Here is a 21394-nt window from a genome sequence, read left to right as displayed (position 1 = left end):
CTTAATGAAAACTAAACTCTGAGTTGATCTAGCAAGCAAAAGCTATACAGATTCACCTTACCTTTCTAAAAACTGCTCTTTTTTTGGTATGACTTGTTTACCCAGTTCAGTGCACACAGTAGATAGCTTCGATTTCTGATTTTGATCACTCAGATTTTAACAGGAATTGGTGTGGGGGTGAATGAGGAAAGGGAGGGAAAGAAGGATGGAGAAAAAGGGAAACAGAAGTTCTGTTAGCATTTTAGGAAGGCAAGGGCTTGGATCTTACAAGTATAGGAGGATGTGCCTGCTGGACTTTTGCAGATCTCAGGCAGTAATGACTAGAGCTTTTGCAGGAAGAGTTCAGCCCATAAGAGCCAGAACCAAGAACATCCACTGGAAATCTGTAGAGAGCAAATTTGGTTTGGGTGAACATGGAACCTGGTGAGTAGGTCAGTTTCCTTCTTAGACCTATCTGACAAAATTTGGGAAGGCATGTTTGGTACAGAGTGCCATCTGCCTTTGGCTTCCAGCTGCTTGCAGAAAAGCATTCTTAGTCCTGTGAAAAACATCACTTGCCTTCTAATGGTATTTTAGGTATTTGCTTTATATGCAGCTTTATAACTTGACTTCAAACACAAATCATTCTTATGAGTGATGGTTGGCTTAAGTACCTGGTGCTTTCTGTCCTATGTCTCTATTGTATTTATGCAGGTGTTTGCAAACTGTCCCTGTAATTTGTAAGGGAGGATGCTTACAGTGGCTGAAAGAAAATGTGGTCCATTGCTGCATCACAGAATCACAGACTGGTTTAGGTTGGAAGGGACCTCAAATACCTCATTTCAACCCCTGTGCCATGGGCAGGGACACCTTCCACTAGACCAGGTTGCTCAAAGCCTCATCCAACCTGAACTTGAGCACTTCAAGGGGTGTTTCTACCTTCTGTGAAGTAAGACATTATTACCTGGTTTATCAAAAGACTTCTATCCATTTCAGAAACTTACAACATGAAGGTCCATGCTGATGTGTACTGTGTGTTCATTTATAGCCCTAGTCCCTTGTATCCACAGAGCACCATGAAGACTCTGGTGAGTTTGTGATTATATTTCCCTACCCTTTTGTACGTGATCCTCAACTTAGACTGCAGGATGTGGAGGCAGTTCCAGAGGTCACTACATGTCTGATCCTCATTACATGAGTTGGTTCTAATGTTTATGTGACTCTTTCAGCTCACTAAGCCAGCAGAAAGCTGGCCTGGCAAAAAGTCTGCATTACACCTGCTCATGTTGCAGTCAAGCCTGCCAGACCCCAGGCAGTGTTTTGGTCCTGGCAAGGGGACAGAGCAAAGGAGAGAGCTTAAGGGTCTGGGTTTTCTTTCAGAGGCTGTGAGGTGAAACTCTAGTTTCTCTGTATGTCCTGAAATAATACCCAACAACAAGGCAACAAGGCAAATTGACAATATTAGAGTTCTGTCCTGTGTTCTGTATACACTCTAGATGGATTAGATTTATCATATCCTGAAGCTAAGTGCAGGCCCCTGCATATCATTCGGCAGTGTCCTGAGCACGTACATTATCTGCTCCCTGATGCAGCTGAAGAGTTAACGCTGCCCAGACACGTGGTTTCTTACAATCCAACCTCAAATCGAGATACTGGACAGATTTAGAAAAAAAGATGGCACACAAGAAGCCTTTTCATCAGTCAGTTCACTCATCCAAATGAAAGGTGGTAGCCCTGGAAAAAACACATGAGGGAGAGAGTAAAGAGATCTGATTTGCCATGTTACAGCATAATCATCAGCCTGGTGCAAGGGAAGGAGAGGTAGGAAGTTCTGTCTGGTGTAGGGAGGGAGGACAGGAGCATCCCTTTTGGCAGAAACTCACAATTGTTTTAAATGAGTAATGAAATTACCTCCTGAATTGGTCCTGAATTGTCTGTCCTGTATCCATTACTGTTTTTAACTGTGCTAAGTGAAGTTGCCTCTCCTGGCCAGCTTCCTCAAGAGGGACACGCAATTCAGCCTGACATATACAAGGATGTGTTCTGCTTGGAAGCAAATTCACAGACTGGAAATTATGGAAGGAACAGCTGTGTGGCAGTCGCAATGAGTCTGAAGTAATGGCACCGATACTTGAGAAGGTTGTCCTTCAATGACACAGGTTGGGCCAAAAAGGAAAGAGCTTGTTCTGAGAAGCTCAAGGAGCAGTACTACATGCATAAGAGGATTATTTGGTAAATTAAGAAGAAGCATATAATAAAAATCTTATTTTAGTAATTTGTTTTTCATACAATGTGGTCTTAAAATTTGTGTCAGTCCTGTGAACGCCCCTTTTGCAAGCAGCCTGCAGCTGGAACAGATTAAGATAGTGAAACTGCATCCGAGACTTATGTCTGTCTTCTGTGTACTTTGATATTCTTATTAACCATCAATATTTGATATTGAACAATATGTATTTGCTGTGCTAAAACGTATGGACTTTTCCATGTCCACCATGGTGGATAACTTAGAATTGGAGCTGTTGAAGTGTTCAATCAGCTTTTGCCTGGAAGTATACTACTTTCTGATGGCCAAAATAATTTTTTTTCAAGTTTGAGTGAAGAAGAAAAGCCGCAAAGACACTAGAAGTGATTTAGATGTACATACATGTACAGCACAGTGAAAGGCAGTACATGTATATGTACAGCCTTTCAGCTCTTCTTTACCTGAATGAGCTGAACCAGAAGCATTTGTGTCTTCTTAGCTGCTGAGGAGCAGAACTCTTTGTTCTTCCTGAACTTTGCACATGTCTGTGATGATTTTTAGGTTTGGTTTATCCAGACTGCACGTATATTTGTGTGTGTATGTGTGTATATATATATATATATATTACACTGTTCATGCCAAGAGATCACCTTCACCAGTGAACACATTACTACATTTGGTTTAGGTTGTACAATTTATATATTTGGGTGAACACAAAGTTTAAGTAAAAATGTCTCTACAATTTTTTTCTTATGCATTTGATTTCAATATTTTTCTTCTGTCCCAATAGCACCCCACACAAACTAACTAAAAAATATCAATCAAAATTGCATTAGAAAATATGAAAACTGAGGTCTAATTCTTTTTTTAGCTATACATTAATTTAAATACCGGTTCCTCACAGACAGCAAGAAGGCTCAGTTTGGTGGAATGGTTATATTATGGAATGGTTTGCCTTGAAAGGGCCTTTTAAGTCCACCTTCCACTAGATGAAGTTGTTCCAAGCCCCATCTAACCTAACTGCAATTTAATGTTTAGTAACCTGTGAAAATGCAACCTTTTCAGTAAGATAAATAAAATGCAAAATCAGCATTAAATTTCAGTAAATTGAAATGTTGTATTTAATGATAAAAATCATTGCTCAAATCTCATTTAAACAGATTTCCACCTTGCTCTGGAATGCTTTACTTTGCTCAATGCAACATTTGATTAATTTCTTTCACTTAAAGTGTGAAAACACAGTCGATTAGTAGGAAGTATGGCTGAAATGAAGCAGGAACAAGCTTGAAAATAAAACTGCAGAGGAAACTGAAGGATCTGGGGGAAAGCAGTCAGATTTCATCATAAGCTGCTTAAAAGCATATTCCCGCTGAAGACAACATTTTCCCTACTTGCCATGGGTGGGTGTGTGCTGGGGAGCAATTGAGTTCAGCTCACAGAGTGAGTGCTGAAGGATGGGGACACAGGACAGGGAGGAGATGGCAGGAGGAGGAGGTGCTGTGGATTTCTTGATGGTGACAGTGCTGATTGTTTTGATTTGGACAAACATCTAGCCAAAACCCTCAAGAGCCCTCACCAGTGCCTGGGTGGGACCTCCTGAACTACAGGGCTAGTGGAAGTAGTTAACCCAGTACCTGTGAAAGCATCTTGGAACAGATCCGTTTGAACATGTCCTTCACCATGAAACTGGCAAGAAGGGCTCTGTAGTTTAGTCTGAGCTGTGTGAGCTCTGACACGGGGTAACACCAGTGTTGCTTTAGTGTGATGCCACTGGGCAGGAAAGGACTTAGAACATCACGTGAGTAACGTGACTTGTCACAGCTACAGCTGCTCCAAAGCTGAGCAGATAAATTTGGCCATAACAAACCCAATTTGGCTAGCCTAGTTTGTTATGGAGGTAAATAAGACCCTGGATGAGGCAATGGTAGGTTAGATTGGAACTCGAGCTGGGGACCCCAGCCAATCCCATTCAGCCCTGAGTGCAGACATGTCATTGGCCAGTGGGATCTTGACCAATCAGACGTTCAGCTTGGGAATTTTGAACCCCCTGTAAAAAGAGGTGTCCATCAGCAAATCTTGGCTGTTGTCGCGTGCCCTTTGGTGTGCTCAGTCGTGTGCCTGTCTCCGAAACTGTGACGTAGTAATGACTGCTGGTAACGTCACAGCTCATTGGCAAAACCATTTAAAAGGGATACTGTGATCAGAAGAGACTCTGTTTCAAAGGCAATAATTTGCACAGTTTTCATCACAGAAATTTCTCATTCCAGTTTATACCCTGGGTGTCACCACTCTAAAACTTCTTGGACTGTCCTGTATAGGGGGTAGCTCAGCATAGTTCAGTGTTTTCATGGGCACTGGTCCAGGTAATGTAAAACACTTCAAAGACTTTTGGAGCATTCTTGCTTAATCAGCCCTATAGTCAATGCCTGTTAATTCAGGCAATCAGCAGGAACTGTGTCCTGCTTGCTGACACTGTTCCCATACTGCCTGTTACCCATAGCAGTATGATATTGCTTTTAATTAAAACTGGATTCATCCAGAATTAATGAAAAGCTAGGCACAGACCTTTTCTTTACAAAACCATTGTTAAATGTAGGGTCTTGTTTAAATAATATAGAAATTATATGCACCAGCTGACATTTGTGTCCTAGGTGTAGCTCAGATTCCAGGGACATAAAATCATGGCTTAGGAAGCTGCTGTTGCTTTGCTCAAGTGCAGTGATGCCTTAAAGAGCTAGGAATAAAACAAAACACTTTTGAGACAATATTAGAATAGGAGGTAATATACTGGTCTTTACTGGGGGCTTCCAGGGGCAGATATGGAAAAATACCAACCCCCACATAGGATGAATACAGCTTTGTAAGTTTAGCAAATTAGCATAATTGAAAAGAATCCCTAATTAGAAGCACAAGTGATGAGGTAATTCCTCCCTGGTTCTACCCTTTTCTGATTTCTCCCCCTCCTTAGATAAGAACTAAACTTTGTTTATGAAAATGTATCTGGAAGAGCTGGTTTCAACCTTGGCTCCCAGAGAGTCTAACCTTGGGCCCCCAGGGCTTGGAGCCTTTGGAATGTGTTTTGTATTTTTGCCTGTCAGGGTAGGGAGGGGTACTCTAGTTAGTTAGGAACTGTATAACTATGCAACAATAATCTACAGAGATACAAATATATATGAAGGAAATATAAAAGCAAAAATCATTTTGGCAACAGCGGAACCTGGGACTGCACTGGTGAAGCAGAACACAATTTCTTTCTGTAGGCACGCAGTTCATCTTGGAGGTGGAGCACCATGTGGCACAGTTCCAAAAAGACACACATGAGCTGGAATGCAAAGTGAGCAGCCTTGGAAAATATTTTGAAACTGAATTTAGGCCCTTTCCCTGTTTCTCTGGAAGTTTACCATGTCAGCCAGCATTTTAGTATAGAAAACAGAGTAGCCTGTGCAGGTTTGGGGAAGCACAAAGCTGTCCAGAGGCTTGCTCAGAGCAGAGGAGCAACAAACCAGGAATGCCCAAGGGTCTCAAGGCCCATTAATGAAAATTAGCTGAGATCTATTGGTGTGGTTCGTTTTGGGGGCAGGCACCCTGGGGTGTCCCCGGAGGGCCCCCAAGGCTGTGAGTTGGCTGGCAGCAGCGGGCAGGCATGGAGACTCCACACGGCTTCTGGGGGTGCTGGTTAGATGAGGGTTTATTGGGGGTCCCATCCCTGGGAACAGCATGGCTACTGAGGGGAAAGGGAAAAGGGGGAGGGAGGGGGAGAGGGCCAAGAGGGGAGGAAGGCTAAGAGAGGGAAAAGGCTAAGAGAGGGAAAAGGCTAAGAGAGCGACTGGGCTCACTAGCACAGCTTGAGAGGGAGATTGAAGTGGGCGCGGAATCAGACTCGGGCCAGTGGGATTACAGGTACATGGTGGTTCAGGGCAGGACCACAGGCTTAGAATATACCATACATTTTGGGGGGTGAGACAGAGCACACCGTTGAAATAAAATGCAATACTACGATCTATATGCCAAGACTGTGGTCTGCCTGGCAGGCTGAGGAGCCCTGGCAGGCAGCTGGTTTTCCCATCTGTGGGAGAGCAACGCAGGAGGCACAGGAAGTGGGAATCCTCTTATAAAGAAAGGGAGAAGTTGCAGTGGAGAGTTACACAGCAAAATGGCTCAAGAAATACATGCCTGAGCAGTAAACCTGCGGACCATTGATAGTGTTTTTTGGTTTTGGCATGGGCTGTAAATTGTGGGTTTGTTTCCATCTGCATTTGCGTACCTGGGAGCAACAATTCAGCTTTCCATCTTAGATGTAGCTGGCTTGTCAGGGAGTGGTTCTCTGGAACCTTACCCAGATTGTCATGGCTGTGAGTCCCTAGAGAGGAGCTTCTTCAGCTTGCCTCTGTTTTCTGCCAAATGAGATAGCATAAGTTTAGGTACATTTAATGCCATGTTTTGTAGCATAGCTTGACAACTGATGGGTGTGATTTTGCCTCAGTGTGGTTAATATACAAAGTAAGAGTGTAAGTGGCTATGGAGGTGACACATTATAAGCCATAGTCAAATTGAGGTGAAAACCCAGTAATTTTAAGCCTCTGAATGCAAGGTTTTGTTGCACTGAGTTCCTAAACAGTGTGGAGAGATTGTACCTCCATAAGAAAATAGATTTGAATTCAAGATGCAGCTCTAGCTCTTGCAAGTCCTAACCCTGCAGGAAGCAGTTGTGCCGGAGCTTCAATGACCAGAAAGCAGAGCCTCAGAACCTACAGATACCACAGCTCTTGGTGGGTCCAGCCTGTAGTACTCATGCCCTTGACTACTGAACTTAACTCCCGTTTCTTTCTTTGTATATTGAAATGATGTAAATTGAGAGCAGCCTTGTGTTAGAGTAAACATGCAAACACATATTTAAGATCTTATTTATAGGTAGATGGTTTCTTTCTGGGGCTCGCCTGCCTTGTTTTTTTGTAGCCTTCTGTCTTCTGCCCTGATTCTAATCTCTGTGCTTAATAATTCACCACATCTTTTCTGGTTCTTGTCTTACTGGTTTTGAAAGAACATAGAATCTACTTTAGCCTTTAGGAAACCTTTGGAAAGGGATAGATAGTTTCAGTTGGGGGATTTGAGTGTATTTATAGTAATATATAAATAGAGGCAAGAGGAATACTTGCAAAGCAGGTGGTACTGGGCCATTTATAGGAAAAAAATTATGATTTATACATGGATTTTTTTGCTTTGCCTGTGGCCTGACTTCTACAAAAATCTTTTCAGTGTTATGAATATTTATGCTGCTTTGTTGTGGTATTTTAAACTTGCTTTCAGCTTGTGAAATGACATGTTTGTCTCTTTAAATAACAGGAGGAATGGAGGGAGAAAATTGGCTCCTGGGCAGACAAGTCTGCAGAGATTTTGCAAGGAGTCTTTAGTGTGGTTGGAAAAGAGGAGAGCTCAGCTCACCAATATCCCACCCTTTCCTTTGTCTCTGCACTTGGAGGTGTGCTCTACAAAGGTCTCTCTACTACAAAGCATCCTCTTTTGAGAATTTTTGAGGCTTTTTTTTTTTACTCAAATGTGCCCATTTGCCATGTTTCAAGCCAAAACACATGTTGCTGTTGGCATAGCAGAGTGCTCAGGTGAAGTTGTGGCAAGTAGTCATATAGAGCTAGTAGATTTTATGCTGCAATGAGAAATTACCCAGATTTAATCTAGGGCAATCACACTGAGCTTGCTAAGATCTTGGGAAGAGAAAAGTACGCACATCTGCCAATGGAATACCCTCTGACCAGATTAAAATGAAGTCCTGAGGCTGTGTCAGCCATTTTCTGGAGAGCTCACCAGTGAGGGGATTAGGAAGAGCTGGTTCAGCAAGCTAAAAAAGCTGCTTGCAGGGAGTGATGGTGACCCCAGGTGTCTTTTCCTTCAAAAAGTTTCCAAAAAACTTTACAAGCCAGGTTAATAAATATAGAATCTAAATGTTTAGAAAAAAATCCGCCATCTGAGGCTGTGCAGGTTTAATCTTTCTGTGTGATTTTGCTCTCAGCTGAGCAGCTGTCAGTGACTTCCTGGCTCACCTCAGTATTTGGGCCCCACTGGAGGGACCCTTTGTAATTATTTCTGGGTGAGAATGTGCTGTGAGCTGAGCAGCTTTGCAGGCTCACTGTGCTGCAGGCTCTCTGCAAAGCAAGTCTCTTACTCTTCTGCAAACTTCCCTACAGAGGTGGTCACACCTGTTTGAACCCAGCTGGTGTTAAGGAAGGTTGTTTCTCCTGTCTCAAGGAAGTTTCACATAAATCTCAGCATCTAAATGAGCAGCCCTTTTTTGTTGCTGTCCATCTTGCTTTAAGGAAGGGGCAGCACATATTGCTCATTATGGCTAACAGCAGCTTGCCCTAGAGAACTCCCTTCCCTTGAGACAGCATTTGGAGCAATAGTGGACTAGGGAGATAAACATCAGATTAATTTCACAGTTGCTTCAATATTGCTTATTGTGTGCACTGTAGTCATATCTAGAGACCAAGTATTAAATCAAAGCTGATGAGATAAATGCATTTAATAATCCTTGCTTTTTATTCTTCTAGGTTTTAATTCTTCTCATATAATAAATGATTACCAATGTAGTGCATGGGTACAAAATGCATGTCTCTCCTTCTCTAGGTTTTCACACTTCATGGATGTGCTTGTATTGACAGCAAACAGTGTACCTGGGCAGATTTGTGTAGGATGTATGTCAGGCCTTTCTGGGACTTTGTATAGCTCAGGGGAAACTAGAAGAGATATCTGCAAGGCTGTAGCAAAAGTTTCTTTGAGCAATCTAATGCAGAGCAATTGGTGCTCTGAGGTGTTCTTTGGTCAGCCACAGCTCAGTAGAGAGGGGTGTCCTTCTCTGTAGACTTTGGTTTGGGCAGAACCAAGGTTCAGGAAAACTCCCACATGGATAAAAACCCACAGAGAAAGGTGGCTGGTGTGTGCACAGTTTTTCATTCCTTTGGGTAGGGTGGACAACTGCTTTGTCTCTTGTGTGACCCCCAAGAACAAGTATGACCTTCTTGCTTGCCACCAGTAGGTGTCTTTTCAAAGGAGCATAAGAGAAGGGATATGCTCTCCAACTAATGAGGTGAAGGTGGTCGTTCTAGTACTGTGTCACCTGTCTGCACCTTATCTGCAGATAAGCTTTGTGATGCTTGTTTGAAATTCCTTTTGTGCCTGTAACCTTGTGTGATGCTGTTGTGGAGAGAACCTGGTAGATGTTGAGCTCTTGATCAGTCCCAGTAGATATGGCAGTTGTAATTCCTTAGTAGAAATATTTTTTTTATTCCATTATGTCTTAGCAGTATGACAGTAAAGAGCTTTCCTCTGGGGCTTACAGTGCACTACATAATGGCTCTTGCTCCTCTTCTGAATAAAAATTCATTGTGGAGTAAGGGGGTTGCTGCCGGTAGATTAACTGATTTCTTGAAACTCTCACAACTCTACTGTATGTTTTACAGCAAAAAAAGTCTGAAAAAGAAAAATAATTGCGTTTCCCTAAGCAAAGGAGCTAAAAGAGACAGATGTTCCTGTGGCTGATTTTCAGAAGGAAAGGCATTTTGTTTTAATTTGTTTTGTGCCAGACTGGCTTCAGCTCCCCCCACCCCAGGGGTTACTCCTGGCACAAAGGGTGAAAGGGTGCAGCTTTGCACAGCATTTGGGGTGAGGAGGACCCCTTCTCCCCAGCGATGTTTGTGTTGAATTAAGGTGGATGGTGAACACAATTGTTCTTTTTCCACTCTTTTTGTTCTGTGGTTAGTAGCCTGTAATATCTTAGACAAAGAATTTGATTTGTGACGGTATTCAAAAGTATTTTTCTGGCACACTCAGCTGATGCCTAGGAAGTCCACCACATGCTTATTTCTATTCCATCAAATTAAGTTGATGACTTTGTTTATTCATCTGCAGTAATAGGTACAATTTTCCCGAACAACCAGGTAGTCTGCACCATCAGGTGGGATCATCTTTTGCCAGAGCCCTTTTCATGTTGCTTGCAGGTGCTTGCACTAGAAATCTTCTGTCTGGAAACACAGCTAGAGTGTCTAGAGTAAAAATTAAATGCCTTGTAAACTCAGCCATATTATTCCTCCACCTTCATTGCTGTATTTATACTCGAAGATTTCTCCTCTGGCTCTGTGGCAGCAGCAATTTCCCATGAACATATGGCAGTTTCTTACACTGTTGATTAAAGCTTTTTCTTTCCTTTGCTGACTCTGCACCATCTGATAGAGTGATGGTTTGGGCTGCCAAGCTAACAGTGATGTCTGCACGTGTTTCACTGGACCAGCACTATCTAGGGTGATTTTGATATCTCACCTTGTACAGCAAGGGCTGCCCTGAGTTCTGGGCTCTCTTTCGTTCTGCCAGTGAGGAGCGTGGATCTCCACACCTCTGTCTCCTGTGCATGGATGTGGTTTTGGCTCTGTGTCTCAGGAATACAGCACAGCCTTGCCTTTGGTGGCAGAGTGCTGGGGTTTGGGTATGTAGGGCATGGCAGGGGAAGTCAGTATTAAACAGTTTTTCACTCTGCTGATCAAGTAATTTCCAGTTCATTTCCAGACAAGCTATGCCTGAAATACCAGCAATGCATGGAAGTAGATGCAGTTTTTCACTTGAAAGGCCTGAGCTTTCAGGGGCAGCTTTCAGTGGGCAGGGCAAGGAGTAACCAGACAGACACAGTGAGAGCAGCACAGGGTTTGCCTTCTGCATTTACAGGTGCTTTGGGTTGCATCCAGAACCAGCTTCTTCCAGGCTTAATTTGAAGCACAGACAAGTCTAATGAAAAATCTCTCAGCGTTCTTTGATTAGCATATCTTGTAATGCTGTTTCTAACAATATGCCTTTGTTTCAGAATCCCTGTTTGCTGCTTTGAGGATTAATTGGCTCTACTTCCAGCACAATGGATGAACTGCAGGATGTTCAGCTGACAGAGATCAAGCCACTCCTGAATGACAAGGTAATGCTGGCTGCTGCTTTGTCCTCACAGGTGTACTCGGGATGACTTTGTGTCTGGCAAGGAGCCCTAGCTGCCAGAATCTGTCCACAGATTGAAGTACCTTAAGTACTGAAACCCAGTAAATTCTTCCCCACTCTGGTAATCTACCACCACCCACTCTTCCAAAGTCTCCAGGAAAGACAGACCACAACAATTCAGGTAATTTTGGAGTCCTGGCCAAACAAAACATCGTGCCTGTACTGAGGATTTGCAAAGGCTGGACAGCAGTTGGAAAGGTGATCCCATTCCTGACCTGGTGTAGCTGCAGAACCTCTAATAAGTTTCTCCTTGTTAGAGAAGTGCTGTATTATATCCTGGTTTTTGTTTGGTTGGTTTTGGGTTGTTCTTGTTTTGTTTTGTCGTTTGGTTTTTTTACTTTTATTTTACCTTTTTTTTGGTTGAAAATATTCTGATTAAATGATCCTTTAGTGTTTTGACCCCTAAAACAGCCCTGTCTCCCTGGATTTAGTAATGGAGAGTAATTTCCTTTTAATGTCTGCAGACCCCAGTTAGAGCAGCCCAGATTTATGCAATACTGAGACTTTGGAAAATCATTGTATTGCAGTAGCTGTTTAAGTCTCTCACTCTGTCTTCTGTGGGCTGGGGAAGAGCCATCTGAGCTTTGTGGATTCTACCACAAACTGTTGTTGAGAGTGCCTAAGTTCATTACAGGCAAGATCTAGCAACTTGCATCTGCAAACTGTGATTATGAGCAACGTGGTTTGGTCACTTTCCGTAGCTCGCAGCCAAGTCTCATGGTGTGGGAATGAGTTCCTAAGGCTTTGCTGTTTGATGGCTGATGATCAGGAGGACCTGGCTTGTGCTGCCGAAGGGCTGTCTGTGGTGGTTTGTCCACTCACTGTGTGCTTGCAGAAGACTGCATTGTCCTCCACAAAATGGGTGAAATCTCTGGAATTCTGCTATGTTTTAATCTGTACTGATTAGTTTTTGCTCATTTCTTTAGTGTTCTAGCATATCTGGTTTTAGTATTTTTAGAAATCTAAAACCTCAGATGAAATCTGCAGTCCAGCTGCCTGATCTGACAGACTAGTGCTGACTACTGGGCTTCCACCATTTAAAAAAAAAAAAAAAAAGTTTCCTGGAAAGGTGAGTCTTGAAAGTACAAAATCAGTGTAGATCAGCAAATAAAATTATGGATACAGGCTTTGAGGGCAGTTTGTAATTTCAAAACAAGAGAGAAGACAAGCTTCCTAAATCCAGTGGCCCAGATCTTGCTCATGATTCTCCTGGGATTTTCTGTGTTTGAACTGGGTAGATTGCCCTTGCTTCAGTCAGCTGACCTAAGTAAGAGACATTGAGGCATGCCAAATCAAAGTGGTTTTCACTTAATAAGTTTCCAGTCTTTCTCTAAAGTATTTCCTGGTCAGCCCCATCCAGTTCTTGCTGTGGTGTCCATTGTGGTTCAAATGCAGAGTTCTCATCCAAACAGAACACCAAGTGGTATTAACCAGGGTGCAGAAGGGCACACAGAGAATGATTACTTCTTTGCTTGACTCAGTGTTGAAGTTACAGGAAATATGTAGTATCTCAGTAGGGAGAAATATGAAAGGCAGCTCCAGAACCATCCTCAGTACTGCTTGGGAAGAGAAGTATGCTGTGGCTCTCCTTTTCACACTTTTACCAAAATGAGGGCCTCAGGGAGCAGCCACCTCCAAGGTCTGGCCCTTATTAAGGCTTTCAAGCTTGAGATAATACATGTACTTTTTAGACATAATTTATGGAGCATGAGGGTGTGGTGCAATAACCTGCTGTTCTGTACAACATATCAGAGTCCAAAATCTATTGAGCTGGCAGTTCACTAAGGTTTTTAATGACAACACACTTTAGATACTGGAGTTTGAGCCAGCATGGATTAATGGCCAGAAATAGTACAGTAACACTCTTAAGGTACTACTGAGTGAGTGCTCATGAACTCCTCAGACACAAAGGCTACCGTACACAGAGAAGGAGCTCTGGTGTCTCAGACTCTTAAACCAGTGGAATTACCAATGCAAGTATCTTGTTCACTTGTCTGAACTATAGGTGGTGCCACTGTGGATGACTCTGTCCTGGCTTTGTTCTGCCTCAAGTCAGCAAAAGTTACAAGCTTGACTTTTGAAGAATATAAACACTATTTTGTTTGTGTGTAACTTAATGTTACTTAGTGTGTAACTCATATCAAGTACAGGAAAGTAAAATACATTATGTTTGTTCACCTTGTTCAGACTCACTAAAATGCAGTGACTTTTTACTGGGGAAGCAAAGGAACTTCAAATGTTCCCATTTAGTTGAAAGAGAGAAAAAAAGAGAGTACTGACTGATCAGAAAAACTATCCCAGTGACACTTTACTATTCTGGCACCTTTAATTCCTGTTAATTCAGCCTCAGTGAAAAGTTACTGAAATGCCAGAGCCAGATTCAGGAAATGAAATGGGCAGCCTTTAGGCTGGATTGAGTCAGCCGAGCCAGCTCTGTGCTTTGAGGTGCAGGCATGGCATGTTCAGAGGCCTGAAAAACTTGCCTTAAACTTTCTCAAATTAAGACAATGAATAAATGGTTTAAAGTCAGATTTTCAGTGTGTTAAAAGCAAGTATGTGTGAGTCAGGGCATGTCAGCTTCTTTTGCCTCATGGTGTGCCTTTACAACAAGCAGCCCAATTCAGAGCCTCATTCCCTGCTTTGTGTCATTTCCTCCCCACTCACTTGGGGAATATCAGACTTTTCTAAGTACAAATTCAGATCACCTTCTTTTTTACTTAGCATGCACCATCCACATACAGTGCCGTATATAGATGTTTCTCATTTCTCCATAAATAAATGGGTGACTGAACTGACCTGCTTCATAAGCTGGTGATGGTGTAGAAATCTCAATTAATTTCAGGGTCTCAAACTGAAATAAGAGGAGACTGGTTTTTGTTTTCTTTTCCCCAATACTCAGGATTTAGTGGATTTTGCTATGTCCTGCTCAAAACATGGCCACAGTTCCATACTTAACACACAAGAGGAAAGAGGAGAATGGATTCTTAAAACAGATTTGCAGATATTTCAAATGTCTCAAAGTGCAGAATATAGGTAGCAACTCTTGTTCTTATTAACAAGGCAAGGCTCTGCAGCAAGGAAAACACAGCCATGTGTTTACATATGGAGAGGAATGAGGGTGCTCAACCAGAAGAAATGTTTGGAGTTTTTCTCTTGTCCATATGTGATCCTAGTTTTCTCCTATTAATTTTAGTACTAAGGTGCTGTGCTGATTTGGCACAGCCTGGTTTTTGGTAGTGAGGGAGGGCCACAGGAGTAGCTTCTGTGAGAAGCTGCTAGAAGCTCCCACCATGTCCAACAGAGCCAATCTCTGATGGCTCTGAAGATGGACATGCTGTTGGCTCAGTTAGAGAGGGTGCTAATGCCTCTCTGATGACACAGTTAAGAAGGAAAATTGAAAGAGCATGCGCGCAGTTTTCTCCAGGGGTGGTGAGGCGCCGCAGCTGCTGCCATCCTGGCGCGGCGCGTGGCAAGCCTCTACTGCCTGGCATCCCCAGCCAGCCGTGCTGCGGGAAGAAGGGCAGGGCCAGTGGCAGCAGCCTCTCGTTCCGAGCGCCCCGCAGGAAGAGAGGCGTTAAATAGCGCCAGTGCTGTGGTGGCCGTCACTGCCCACTTGGTGGTGGCGGGGCCGCAAGGCCAGCAGCAGAAATATGGTGAGAGACTCTCCGGCACGGAACCTAGACGAGATCAATCTCTCCGAGCAGCGGGATCCTGTAGGAATCTTTGAATTAGCAGAACTTGTTATCAAAAGTACCTATGAGCAGCAGTTTTACTTCTAGTCAGAGAAGAGGAGGAGATGAGCACATGTGAGGGAGAACAACAGGACAACACCAAGGTCAGTGGAAAAAGAGGGGGAAGAGGTGCTCCAAGTGTCACAGCTGAGATTCTTCTGTAGACCATGATGAGCACCACGGTGAAGCAGCTGTGTCCCCGCAGCCCATGAGGTCCATGGGGGATGCAGAGATCTACTCGCAGCCCATGGGGGGAGTGCTCATGCCAGAGCAGGTGGATGCCAAAGAAAGCTGTGATCCAGTGGGGGACCCAAATGGAGAGAGAGCCCCTGTCTCCAGAGACAGAGCCTTTGCTTGCAAACTGGAGCAGCCCATCCTTAGAGGACTGCACCCTGTGGATACGTGATCCACACCGCAGCAGTTTTGGGCAGACTGCTGCTCGTGAGATTAGAGCCACGCTGCAGATGGAGAGCTGTCTCCTGTGGGAGGGGCCCCGTGGCATAGCAGAGACAAGAGTTCTCCTCCTGAGCAAACAGAAGATCTTGAGTGATGAACTGACCAAAAGCCCCATGCCCTGTCTCCTTGTGCTGTTGGTGGGAAGGAGGAAGGGGCTGGGAGAAAAACAAGATGCTTTAAAGGTTTCTTTTACTTCTTGTTATCCTCCTCTGACTCTGATAATAATAAATTTACTTTATACCTTTAAATTTGAACCTGTTTTGCCCTTGGAGTGTTTTCTCCCAGTCCTCATGAGTTGAGACTCATGAGCTCTGTATTAATTTTTTTCCCTCTCCTCTGCCCAGATGAGAGCAAGAGAGGGTAAATGAATGGCTTTCCTGGGTGCCTGGCATTTGGCCAGTATCAAATCACAGTGGGTGCTATGCCTAAAACACATCCCTAAGCTGGGATGCCATCTCAAGTGGTTTGCTCAGCCTTCTGCTGATAGCTGTCAGTGATGTAACCTACTGTGTGGTTAGAGACAGTATTTCACAAAGCACGTGGGCACAAGGACAGGTTCCTGCAGATCTTCCAACCTGCAGAATGCCAAGTGGGTGCTGTACTGACTGTGTTCACCTGCATGCAAGGGGTCACCCTCTGGGAAGAGTCAGTGGTGAGCTACTGCTCGCAGTTCCCATGCGCTTGGCTTTCAGGAGCTTGCAGGTCCTTGTGTCTGTCGTGGAACAATCCCATACCTGCAGTAGTGGCTGCACAGAAGCTGACTGCATGGCTTGTTTTCCTGCACTCAGTAGGTGAGATCCCAGGAGTACTCCTTTAGGAGTTTTGCATCCGAATTGTTAATGGATGCCAGGAATAGACAAAACCCAGACCCATATGCAGCCCAGCTGTGGCCAGTGTCCTTCCTATGTGCATCTGTCCCTGCTTGAACACTCTCAGCTGTGCACAGAGGTACTCACTTCCCTTGGCTGGTAGCCTCCTTACAGCCCTATAACCTTGTTGTATAGGAATGGGGAGATCTTGCATGGAGTTTGCTTGTACAGGTCTTGCATTTCACTGCTTACCTGACTGCAGCCAGTCTGTGCTATAACAGAGTTCTCTATGGCAAACTTTCATGCTGTTATTGGGGGTGTTCTGGAGCATTGTGCTGACCTCCTTTTTTCTTTTTTTTTCTTTTTTCCTGTTTTTCATTAACAGAATGCAGCTCGCAACTTCCAGGACTTCGACTGTCAGGTAAGATCGTGTGTAGGAGACAAGGATCAGTTGGCAACTCCCCATAGCTCAGCAGTAATGTTGAGAGAGATGAAAAAAATCTCTGTATTTTAATTTTAGCTCTCTTAAGGTTTATTCAATAAGACCTGGGATATATCCAGTGACAGAAATTGCCCTTTACCCTTACGTGCCAAGCAGCATGAAGGTTCTGAGTTCTGAGATGCCGATTGCTCTGCCAAGGCTGCACAACATCTTGCAGGATGACTGGTCTCCTGAATAACAGTTTCTTGGAAAAATGCAGTATGCAGAAGAACTGCAGCTCTTTCATGTCCTGTCTGGTTCACTGGTTGGGAAAGGAGGAGCGTGCATGCTCTACCTGCTTGTCTTGAGAGGAGATGGAAGTGAGAGAGCTGCCCCAGGTACAGCACACTGTTTTGCTGGGCTTGGTTTGACACAGCCATGGTTGTTTACCAGGAGTTTATTGGTGGTACAGAGGTGAGACCAATGGCTCTGGTTGCCATAGGAATAATCCTTTGTAGAAGTGATTGCTCCACCAGCATCTAAGACAGAGGACGTATGCTCTGTGATAGGCAGAGCAGAGCACTGAGATTCTGTGGGGCATTTTGTGGAGCACAGGCTCATTTCCCATAGCAGATTATCCTGCTACCTTCTCACTGAGCATGTGGGTATGCATCTAGTGGCTGTTGTTTCTCTCTAGCAGTTGGAGGCTGTTGTGTCTGTAGTCCTCTGCTCAGCACAGGGCAGGTCATACTGCGCTGCTGTAGCACACTAGGGGCTGGCAACATTGTGATAAATTTACTAGAAGTCCCTTGATGTAGGCGATTCCAGAAAACTGTTTGCAAGCCTGTGCACAGCAGGAACATAGCAAATACAGTCCTATGAAGGTAGTCCATATTTTTTCCTTCTCTGGAAAGCAGCAATAGTGTTAAGCAATGGTTTTTCTTTTGAAATAAAGTTAGATAACAGACTTAAAACATTTTCCTGTACTGTCATGTTTCCATCTATCTATATCTTCTCTTACCTTTAGAGGTAAAGTTTGCTCCCATGTCAGATGCGTGATGGGTAAAAATAGGTGCAATGCCTTTGAGTAAGTGTAAACAGCAGAGGCACTTCCTACTGTGATCCATGTGCCAGGATTGGGAAGAATATGAATATATTGTGTATTGGCCTCTGCTGCCAGTTCTCTACTGACCCACCAAAGCTCTGGGCATGCCCACGCCTTGCCTGGCTGTGAGCAGCATGGCTCGAGGGAGCCAGAGCAGAGTGGGAAGGTGGGAAAGAGGCCCTGTCACAGAGCTGTGTGTAGCTGCTGCCTTTTGGCTCTACGCTTTCCCTCAACAAGCAAAGCCTCTCTGCACTTTTCTTTAAACAGAGCCCCAGATCTGAAGCTGGGCAAACCCCGCAGAAAGCTGGCACTGCAGCCATCAGCCTGCACACTCAGTATGTCCCAGAGCTGTGGTTGTCTTCTCCAGGGCTGAGCTTTGGGAAAATCTGAGTGGTCTGCAGCCAGGGAGTGGTACTCTGGGGAGTACTAGGCCAGGAAGGACAGGCTTTTGTTCCTGGGCTTTACCGTAGATCACCAGTGAGCTGGTGGCCATGGCAACAGTTGGGCAGGAGACAAGATGTTCTTTCTGGGAAACCATATAATTCATGTAGAATACCTTTTTTTTTTTTTTTTTTTTTTTTTTTTTTAATCAGGATGTTAACATGGTGTCTCTCATGGCTGTAAATATTGTCCTAGTCCTAGCCTCACCTTCCTCCAGCATCTGTCCCTGCAAGGTGTAGTTTCAGGGCACACCTGGCTTGTCATTCCCCCACATCATAGCTAGAAAGTAGCACAAGGGCTGGTTTAAGTCTCTGAAATCTGCCAGAGAGGATGGATGGTGTGTTGGACCCTTGGGTTTTTTTGTCTCAATTGCTAGTACCAGGAATTGTGCTTACACTTGGAGACTGAGCTTGTGTCCTGTGAAAAATTACTGCTGCTTTTTAATTTAGCGAAGCACATCCACGCCTCTGTGACTTTACCAGTGTCAGAGGAATTTGAAGTGAAGAAGGTCACCAGGGCTTTCAGAGGAAGGAACATCCTCTTGTGTAGAGAATGATTTAAAAGCACTTAGGCTGGGGCAGTGTTTTCATTTGTCCTGAGTTTCACAGGGAGGAGGAGCCTTGGGGGGGATCTCAGTTTGACAAGAATAGGCACAAACTGGCCACAGACTGATTGAAGATGGTTTCCAGTTACAGTGCAGTGAAGTTCTCAGTCAGCTTCCAATAGCAGCAGCATCTGCAAGGGCCCTGGTGGGTTTTAAGGCAAAACCTAAAGAATTTGTGAGGTAGATTTTACTATCTTATACAGTGTAGTGTTTGCAATATGAGACCATGGCATCAGTGATGTGAGACTTGCGTTTCAGACCTTTTTATTTTTCTAATAGTTAAAAAAAATATGTTTTAAATGGAGTTAAAGCTGTAGCTTTGACTGGGGCTGACCAGCTCACATCCTGAGCTGTGCTTGCAGGGCTGCAGGCAGTGCAGTGAGAGAAGGAGGTGGTGAGGGAAAGGTGAGCCTCTGTCAGCACTGTTGATAACCCTGCTGGCAGTACAGATCCAGTTAGAGCTCCCCACTAAAAGACACTGACATATGGGAACATGTCCTTTTTTATCTGTCTGTATTATTCTGTGCCCTTGGCCATGAGATCATTTGCTGTAAGTCTATGCTAGAATTTCACAGAATATGCTGAGTTGGAAGGGACCCTCAAGAATCATTGAGTCTAACTCTTAAGTGAATGGGCTGTATTGAACACACCATCTCTGGTGTTATTAGCACCATGCTCTAACCAACTAACCTCAGGGTCCCAGCTCCTTCCAGGACTGACTGATGTCCCTGTTCTAGCTTCTCCTTGGATACAGCCAGAGTAACAGCCACCCTCAGTCTTAGTTCTGTGGTGCTGGTAGGCTTCCCTCTGTCTGAAATCTGGAATTTCAAAACATTCTCTGCAGCTGGGCCATGCTTATGAATGGGAGAAGTGTTTAGTTTAATCCCATCTCAGGAACTGTCCTTAGCACGGTGACTGACTCTAGGAGGTGTGTAGGGCCAGGCACACAGGCTCCTGACGCTGTTTTCTGTATATTTGACATGGGTTACTTTTCAATGGAACATGTATATTTAAGGTTTGTAAGGTCTTTCCTTTGGTGAAAAGGGGTAATGCCATTGTGAATTTCTATTCATTTCCCTGTATGTTTGTTTTATTTTTGAGTAACTTTCCAGGATCAGATCTGAGAAAAGTCAACAGCACAAGTTTCTGCTTCTTCCTACTTCTGAAGTTTGTTACTCTGGGGTGAATGTGTGTGAGGAAGCTTTTAGCTTTTCAGGTACAGCTGACTTCCAGATACAGCTGTCCTGGTTTTCTGAAACTGTTCATATGCAAGCAACAAAAGCCAACCCTGATACATAACAGATTGCCTGGGTGTCAGTTAAACAACCCCACATAATCTGGTAACTGCAGTGGAGATGAAGTGGAGAGCTAGCATGGGGGCTTAGTGGTTTTTACCAATATGAATTTAGGTTGTTCTCAGAACTAAAAAGTATTAACCTAAATCTGAGACCTACATTTTACTTGAAAGTGGTATGAACCCTAATGAAGTCTAGGCTTTGCTTTTCCCAGTGTCCATGGGCAGATGGTCAAATAAATGGTCTGGAATGTTGATGGACAGATGGTATGGTGGTCTGTTAATTAATCTGCACTGTTAAGAGAGCTGTGCCTGTGCTTTTATTATTATCTGCAGACCCTCTGCTGCTTTCAGAAATAGATATTCTGTCTCAGTCTACATCTCTCTCTTCTTTTCCAGATTATTTGCTTTAAATAGAAATGAAGGAATATGCTTATATATTTGTAAAACTATCCAACTAAACCTGTGTTATGTTTCAGTCTGAAATAAGCTGGCATTTGATCTGATGAGTTGATTTGATCATTTGAGCTGCCTCTGCTGCTTCCCACCAACAGGAAGGCAGAGAAATGTTTGGCTTTTCATCACACACCATGCAGAAGGGGGCTTGGAGTGTGGAGGTGGTCTGGGATTTGGCTGAGTATTTGCAGAAAGCTCTCAAGGAGGAGGTGGGAATAAGTAAGTCTAGGACGTGCAGGGTTCATCTGAAACAGAAAGGACAAGGCATGCATAGACCCTTGGAAGAAAGAAATTGCCTGGTATAAAAATGTGCTGTCTTGCTGGCATTAATGGAAAATGTGGAGTTACTCAGTTGCTTGTGCCCAGAGTAAAACACAGCGCAATGTTTGCAGAGTTAGTGTCAGACCTTGATAAGGAATTTTTTGCCACTTGCTTTTAGTGCAAGTGTCACTTTTATATAAGCCCATGTTTGTAGTGATTCAGTTGTGGAGAATTTCTTTTGCAAGTATGTAAACTTAAAAGTAGTTTGAAGCTTTTTGAATCTGCATTTTTAAAAGTTTGCTTATCCTTGCCTAGTCTCTTTGCTTTATTTTTACTTGCTCTGCTGTCAAAAAGGGTATGTGCTCCTGAGAAGTTATTGACATACTCCATTGTGTGCATTTCCTGATGTTGGAGAGGTTGAATTGAAACTGTCCTCATTTTTTGAAACTGTGTTCATTTTTCATTTAAGACAGCTTGTTGGTGCTACCCAGTGGCATTAAATACAAGATGTTTCTGTTTACTGTGCTGAAATAAAATAGAATGTTAGCAC

General features: G+C 43.8%; 1 protein-coding gene across 6 annotated transcripts in view; it reads left to right on the top strand.

Annotated features, from left to right (window-relative positions):
* NDRG3 (NDRG family member 3) overlaps positions 1–21394 on the top strand; it is a 61285-nt gene that overhangs the window by 16564 nt on the left and 23327 nt on the right. For 5 of the 6 annotated variants that reach the window (XM_041490468.1, XM_041490467.1, XM_041490464.1 and 2 more), the window contains 2 exons: positions 11085–11189; positions 16648–16683. In XM_041490468.1, coding sequence (XP_041346402.1) covers positions 11133–11189; positions 16648–16683 — 93 coding nt within the window. In that variant the 5' untranslated portion in view covers positions 11085–11132. Of the gene's footprint in view, positions 1–1044; positions 1068–11084; positions 11190–16647; positions 16684–21394 lie in introns of those variants that run through there. The other variant, XM_041490466.1, reaches the window with a different exon arrangement.

Source organism: Pyrgilauda ruficollis, unplaced genomic scaffold (genome assembly GCF_017590135.1).
Source record: "Pyrgilauda ruficollis isolate IOZ18807 unplaced genomic scaffold, ASM1759013v1 scaffold123, whole genome shotgun sequence".
Lineage (NCBI taxonomy): Eukaryota > Metazoa > Chordata > Aves > Passeriformes > Passeridae > Pyrgilauda > Pyrgilauda ruficollis.
This window is presented reverse-complemented; position numbering and strand designations above follow the sequence as displayed.